At 41.0% G+C, this 7913-nt stretch overlaps 1 protein-coding gene across 10 annotated transcripts in view; it reads left to right on the top strand.

Moving 5' to 3' along the window:
• GABRR3 (gamma-aminobutyric acid type A receptor rho3 subunit) overlaps positions 1 to 7913 on the top strand; it is a 34164-nt gene that overhangs the window by 3131 nt on the left and 23120 nt on the right. For 3 of the 10 annotated variants that reach the window (XM_017830742.1, XM_017830743.1, XM_017830744.1), the window contains one exon: positions 3866 to 4218. In XM_017830742.1, the coding sequence (XP_017686231.1) occupies positions 4091 to 4218 (128 nt within the window). In that variant the 5' untranslated portion in view covers positions 3866 to 4090. Of the gene's footprint in view, positions 1 to 716; positions 4219 to 7913 lie in introns of all 10 variants that reach the window. The other 7 variants (XM_017830737.1, XM_017830739.1, XM_017830736.1 and 4 more) reach the window with 6 other exon arrangements.

The raw sequence follows: 7913 nt of genomic DNA on the forward strand, positions 1-7913 counted from the left end.
CAGAACCAGGACCAAACTCCTGGGCTCAGTCTGGATCCAGGTGATGTGATGAGCCCACTGCAGGTGGGGACTGTGCATCTGTAATGCTTGGATTTTTGGTTTCCTTCACAGCAGTGTTTGTCTCATATCAGGAATGCTCCCTTTGATGATATGAGAATGCCACAGACAGTGAGGTATTAAGAAAATACAAGAAACAGTAAGTCCAAACCCATGATTTCACAGGGAATTCGTACTTGGACCACAAAAAAATATGTCCTGTAAAAGGGAAAAGAAAAACATTCAGGATTTTTTTTTTAAACAGTATAACTAAGCATTTATCAGAAATATATGATGTGCTTACTCAAATATGGAATCAAGTGTCTGCTTTCCTTCCCACTTCATCCTGTTAGGAAATGTGAACAGATACCTTATTCTGGGAACTTGGTTTGTCATTTGCATTAATATAAGCGGGACAAACTGTCCTTAATTCTGACATTAATTTTGCAAGTCACCACGATATAAATGGTAAGTTACCATTTATATACCAAGCCTGTTACCATAGAAAAGCAAAATGCTGCCTATTCCTGTGCTGTGGTGTTGCATTCACACTCTCACAGACACAGCTCTGGTTAATCTGCTTTCTGTGATTTGCTGGTTGTTTATCAGAAGTGAGTGCCTCCTATGAGACTCTTATTAATGAGGTTTTTCTTCCTTGTGTTTCATTCTCTGATTAGGAGAATAAAAAATGACCTGCCATTTAAACCCACACTACCTATTCCACTTGGCATCTCTTCTCACTGCAGCTAATTTACAGGTTGGTAAGTGCTGGTGTGCTGTGGTGTTTCAGCTCCATGTGTTTAAAGTGGCCTTTAGGTGTGATCAGATTTCCTGCAAAATTCCAGCCTCTGAAACGTCTCTTCATCCCTGGCATTCTTCTGTTTTCATTTTTATAATAGCTGTTGTCAATTTGCTTTGCCTCGTGATCTGTGGTGGAGAGGGGTCGGTAATTCCAGATTGCAGTTACCAGAAGCAATGTTTTATTTTGCTGACTTAAAAGAAGGCATCTCATTTTTTTGATATCAGGTGGTTTATTCACCTTTGTTTCTTTTCTTTCCCTGCTTGTTTGTAAACTGTTCCAGTGAGCTTATGCACCCTCTGCTGGGTTTTGTCCTGGAAAGACAAGCACTGCAAATTCTTCATGGGCTGCAGAGAAGGGATAATTTTAAAGAAATATTTTACTGATAGCAAAGAGAAAATGCTCTGTGTTTAAACACAAGAACCAATCAGCGACTCACCCAGCACAAGCAAAGTATATTACCTTGTCTTTATTCTTCTGCAAAGATGGATCTTCTTAGAATTTATTACCAACAAATGCCTAGGAGATTAACCTGTTTTCTTAATGGCAATTTATAGTGATATTATAATCTTCTCTGTGTAATGCTCCCTTGCCCCGAGGAAAAGAAAACAGCTCTAGCATGAAGAAACCCCGTCGCCGTGGGTGACAGCGAGTTGCCCTCACTGATATTCCCGCTGGTCAGTGGAAGTGTTTGCCATTCCCTTCTGCAGGAATCCGTCCTGAGGACTCCACGTGTGTGGGCCGGACCGTTTCTGGAAACATACCACAGTCAAGGACAGAGGGGTAGTGCTTAGATTTTCAGTGTGCTTAGGCAAGGACCCTCAGGGTGTATTTATGGCATCAACCTCGTGAAGGTGTGGAATGTGTCAGTGCACCCAAGCCCCTTCTTTTTTTTTTCAGTAAAGCTGGTTTTAGCAGGGGCAGTCAAAGGAGCATTCAGCATGTTTTGGAAACCCTCCACGGAGCAGTCTTTTCAGCACCACAGTTCTTGCTACAGCCGGGAGTAATAAAACAGCAGGGTGCCGAGAGCTGAATGAAAACAGCAGCTGATTGCCTCTTTCTCTGCTAAAGGCTCCCCTCTTCTGGAGGGAGAGACATCCATATGCAGCTTGGCCAGAGGTGTGCCAGTCATTCTGCATATGCATTTTGCATTTTTCTGGAGCAGGGGTTCTAAGCACCCGCTTTTCCAGTTGGGAAATACATTCACAAAGCAATTTTTTTTCCTTACTTGTTTTTAATGGACTCCTTTGACTTCCTTGAGGTCAGTACACAAAATTTCTGCAGTAGCATGACGTGATCTAACCAGAGACCCCTTCAGAGCTCTTGGTGGATAACCTCAGCTACTGTTGGACCTGTGCTTGGGTGGGGAAAGAACAGGATCCAAAGGCTTTTGGTTTTTTCTTGTAGGTAATTTAATCAATGGTCTGACACTTTGATATATGTAGGCTGGGTGAGACTAGGGAACTTAACCAGACTGGCTCAGGAACTCGTATTATCTCCTCCTGGAATAAATTCTCATTAGAGTTATTGTTTATTTTCCCTTTTCCATTCAAATGATAATGATTAAAAGTTTGTTAAAGGTCTTATTAACTACAGGTTGTGTCTACCTTGTCTAAAAACTCCCTCCTGGGAATACACAAGATCTGCTGGAAGAACTATCTGACTATCCCTAGGTCAGGCTACAAGTGATCTTCCCTAAGTTTGCTGAGCAGGAAAGGATTAAACAATGAACAGTTGAATGAGATGGATTATAGGGTTGAAAGCCATTGATCTAGGCCACCAAACTCAATCTAACACGGTTAAAGTTTTATGGATGGTTGGGAAGGAACTTCTTTCCCCCCCTCCATGTTTTTTTAAGTTACAGGCAGATAGCTGTTCAACTCCAAATGGAAAAAACCAGTGGGAATTAGCTGTCAATTGGTAACCTCCATGTGGAAGTAATTTACATCTGGGAATTATTTCTTGGCTCAGCTGAAGTTAGTTGGAAATCTCAGGAAACTCCTGAGGAGGCAGTTGCCCACATCACAGAATTATTGTCCCAGGGTGCCTGGGTGTTAACAATCTCAGCAGACACAGTGTTGGGCTTAGTTTTATTCCTCTGTTTGTTTTACTTAGGAAGAAATCTACTGCTGGGAGACCCCAATTACTCCTCTATCTGTTAGACAGAGGTTGAGTGTTTTAATTTCCCAGACTTTCAGTCTCAAATCTCTGATTATCTAAATAAAGAAAAATAAACATACGCTATCAATTGTGATAATGACTGAACTTGCTGATGGCTTGAAAAGGATAAATTTGACATCTAAGAAGATGTGTCCCCAGCATTGCCCAGAAGAAATCTTACCATCTTTTGTAGCTGGCATGCACAATTTATTGCTTAAGCAACAATTTGTTAATAAAATGCTTTGCAATTCAGCCTGCTGTTGAACAGTCAGAGGGCAGGCTAAATGAGGTAAAGATAAAATTGGGGTTGGTGGAAGATACTGGATCTTAGACATGCACATACCTCTATTTAGCATAGATTAAATAGCTGCAGAGCTCAGTAAAAAAAAAAAGAAAGAAAGAGAGGGAATATTGAAACAAGACTTCATTTTTTAGTTTGGACTTGTTCTGTGATATTGCTCTGTCCAAAAGTAGTTCTGCATGTGCAGATAAAATGCTTGGAGATGACAGAGACAGAAATGATGTTGGGAAGACAGTGCAATGTAGCCAGTTAACAGAAGAGCTTGATCTGCACAGAAAATGATTCTGAGCAGATAGACACACATATACATAAAGCAAGATTAATTTAGAGACCTTTGTCATTAAGGCAGATTTTTGTATGGTTTTGTGTGGGATTTAAGGGGGATTAAATGTTTGACATCACTTTGCCTGCACAGGCGATGTGGAAGAGGTTACTGAGCGGGTGATGGAGAATTTAAAAACGCGCCTATGCTGAAGGAGTGGAAGCAATGGGTCAGACTGCAGCCTGCTCAAACAAACTGCTGGATCTACCACGTTTCTGAGAACCAGGTGCTTCTGTTTTGACAGCAGATGCTGCGGGGATGTGCAGCTGAAGAAATATTTATGATTTGCCAAAGTATGAGGGGAACTCGGCGAGGACGTCAGGACTGGGATGCCCCTGTCGTCTCACTTCAGTGATGCCTTGCTTCACGTGCATCTTTTGTATGCTATGCTGTTGCTAAGCAGTAAAAACACTGAAAACAAGAAGTCAGCAAGGTGGATTGGGTGATCAGGTGTGTTTCTCTCTTGGAAGAGATGGTCCTGGTCATGAAACTTCTGTTCCTCACCTGCCTGTGGCCAACAGCAACGCTACACAGCTCTCACAGTCAGCACCACCACCTTCATCGTCAACAGCAATTATCTTTCTCAAGAAAGCATACCAGGTAAGCAACATACTTTATCTGTCAGTGTTCCTCTGGTGAACTTCGTGCTGTCAGACACCTTTCAATGCACCCTTTTTGTTCACTGTCCTGTTTTGCTGCTTCTGGATTTATAGTAACACATAGTATTGCTAGAAAACAGACATGGTGAAATATTAATTAATTTTTCATAACCAGATATTTCATTTTGTGATTTCATGAATGCTTAATATATATATATGCAGGTGTGTGCCCACTCACACCCAGCTCTTTTATCTCCTATGATATAAGGCTACTAATTGTGATGCCAGACTACTGCTGTGATGTACCAAGTATTCTTGCCCTCTCACTTCCATTACAAGAAGCAGAAATGCCTTCCAAAGTGATTTCAAGTTTTCAAGTGACTTCCATTACCTAAACAGCAGAGTAGCTACGCTGTAAAGATACAGAAGACATTTTTATGGCACTACATGAGGTGAATTATAGATTATTTACAGTGACGACACAGTGTGTTCCCTTTCTAGAATATACTTGTGCTTTTATACACTGAAGATTGTCTCTGTTTCTGCTTTTTCCAGTCAAGTAGCTGACTGGAAATGAATAATGATACAGAGGTTTTTACATGTGAGTTTCTGTGCAAAGTGTTAGTGCTTTTTCCCCCCAAATGCAATTTCCCATCTGCCACGTGAGGTCTCTCAACACGTTTCCAGATTAATCTAATAGTATGTGAACAGACCAATCACTGCCAGCGACAATCCAAGGAAAACTTCTCTTTGTTGGGAATAAATAGCTCCATTTAAGGGAGGAGAAGGGATACAACTGCTAGATTTTTCAATGTGCTTGACCACCTACTAAAATGAGCAGGGGAGCTGATAGTTTATTTGTACAGTACCACGTATTGAGGAAAAGTAACATAAGTGGACTCCTCTGATGTGTTCAAGTTGATTTTTTTTCCTTCAAGTTGCATGCTTTGTGACAGGGCTACAGGAGCTGTTCACCTCCTGTACCACTTCTTATGTGATAATCCACCAGTGAAATATCTCTGAAACCCTACTTGTCTTGATAAAACCATGTTTAAGCCACGCAAGGTAACAGATTACACACCAGAGGTGCCTGGAGATGTTGCATCACTCAGTACCTCTGGATTTCTTTTTGAAGGTACAGGTTCAAGTTTGGTCTAAGCCAAAAGCTCATGAAAAGCATGGCTATTCAGCAGATTGTTTCAAATTTACTGACAGCTTTTGTGAGTGGGTGCTGGTGCACCATTATTTGTAATAACACAGGAAAATAAACAGAACTAGCCCTACTATCAACATAAGGTTTAATCTGGTGCTTTGCTTGTCTCAGGAAGCAGTTAAAAATCAAATGGAAACAGCATCAATGCCTTGTTATTGCTAATGGTAGTGGCAAGGAGGGTGTGTTTCAAGCTCAGCTGATACACTTTTGTCTGTGCTAAAAGGAAAGCATATGCTCCTGTTTGCATTTACCCTGTTCTGCAGCAGCTGAGAGCAGTCGCTCCATCACTGACGTAAAAAAATCACAAAGCAGGAAAGAATCCTGGTGGTAGGAGAAAGCAAATTTTGAGGCATCCTGCTGGACATGCTCTTGCCACAGGACAGCAGTACCAATACTAGCACGGTGTCCTCTCCACCTTCACAGAATCTTTACTAGTGCATAGAAATTGATCCATGTGACAATCCTGTGAGACAGGCAGGGTGTTAACAGAATAGGAAGAATAGGAACAAGGAGGAATGCCAGGACTGCAGTTTTCTTTACACAAGGCATGCTTTGGCATCCCACATATTCCACTTCCGAGGTCCCAGTGATTTCAAACTAGGAAGAAGCCTGCAGAATCTGAGCCATGCAGGATCCCAAAGCTTAGCAGCTGCAAATCCAGCTTTTCTCTGCAAAGGATCCAAGTGTGTTTAATTTCTCTTTGTTTCATTCTCTGTTTTTGTTCTACAGGAAGAATTATCTTCATTGCAACAGGGTCTGACTTTCCACCAGCCTCTTTTTCTTTCTGGGGAAAAATCTTTCAGCCAGCACGAGGGTTATTAGGGACACAGCTGACAGATGGCCTTGGTTAAATGGGTGGCCTTTTAAAAAGAATCCCATGTGAAAATGTTACTTAACCTACAAGTTCTACTGTTTTAATAGAGTAACCCAATTCTCCCTCCAAAGCTATTTGTCTGCATTCTCCTGTAAAGAAGATTTTAAAGCATTAACCAAAAGTACACGAGAAAGCGATTATTCTCATGGTCCATTTCCTGCAGCAAAGAACAAAACATTTGATTGTCAAAATATTGGGCTTTTTGACAGTGCACGTTGCTGATGTTACTGAACACTTAGAAATGCATTTTTATGTGTGTGAGAGAGAACCATACAACTTTGATTATTACATTTGTCTGGTCTTCAAGATTTGGTAGATTTGTTAAAACACTGCTGTGTAACCCCACAGACTCTTCTGGGAGTAAGACTTCTGTAACTTCTACCTTTTGAATACCTTTGATTTAGTAGTAGATAAAGTATCTTGGGAACACAGCACTGGAAAGAAACCTATGGCCATGAAATCCAGGGTATTCTTTTCATAAAAAGTGTCCTTAATAGTATGCTTTTCATAAACTTATCTAATTTCATTTTGAGTATAACAAGATATTTTTTCCCTACTAAAACAGAAGAACAGCCATGCAGGATCTTACTTACTCCTGGGCTTGTAAGCACAGGTTTGGAAGAATAAGGACAGGGCAAACAAATAAGATATTTCTCCCTAGTACTTCCAGCTACATCAAGTCAGCAAATTTCCTTCAGATACATCCTGTATTGGATGTAATTTCTGTAGATTTAGTGATCTTCAGTGGATTTCTTTTCCATGAACTTGTCCCATTGCTCCCTGAACCAGCATAAACTTCTGATAACCTGGTTAGGTTGAAGATAACCAGCTGGGATACTAACCACAGCAGTGCCATGAATGCCATGGAGCTACACTGGTGGCATTAAGTGATTGAATGTTTTAAACAAAAATGATCCAAGTACCCTTGAGCAAGCCTTTGACCTTTCATTTGCTAGTGGTAATCAAGGTTAGGCAGGAGCAGCTAAATTTACCTTTAAAAACCTTACACATCTTTGTCCATTTTTAAATAATTCTGAATTAGTTGCAGTGGTTTTGTAGGCAGTGAGTAACTGCTCTTTGAGAGTTCTGTCAAATACGAAGGTCCATGTAGTAGTACTGGGTAGGGAAGTGTCAAAACAATATTCCTCACTTTTTTTCATCCAAAAATCTGGTGCTTCTATTAACTTACTGTATAATTACCAACAGGGGTGTCCTCCCTGTGTGATCTGAAACACTTCAAGTGCTTTTTACGACCTCTTTTGGAATGTAGTCATAGATTACCATTTCATTTGGGTAATGAAAAATGCTGCCTGGAATACAGCTGTGGAGAGCACAGCTGTAACTGGAAGCAGGAGTTTCTTGAGCATGTGCCTCACTGAGACCAATAAAGTGGTATTGATCATTGCCCAGATCTATGCTAATACCAAGGCATCTGTCAGAGTGCACCCAGGGAGGTAAATTCCCTTTTTTTTTGGATGCATGTGTCTGCTGATAGATGCATCTGCAAATGATTTCACAAAAATTTCTTCACTCAGAGGGCTGTCAAGGCCTGGAACAGGCAGCCCAGGGAAATGGTTGAGTCACCATCCCTGGAGGTGTTTAAAAGACA

This window comes from Lepidothrix coronata, unplaced genomic scaffold (assembly GCF_001604755.1).
Source record: "Lepidothrix coronata isolate B3197 unplaced genomic scaffold, Lepidothrix_coronata-1.0 Scaffold183, whole genome shotgun sequence".
Lineage (NCBI taxonomy): Eukaryota > Metazoa > Chordata > Aves > Passeriformes > Pipridae > Lepidothrix > Lepidothrix coronata.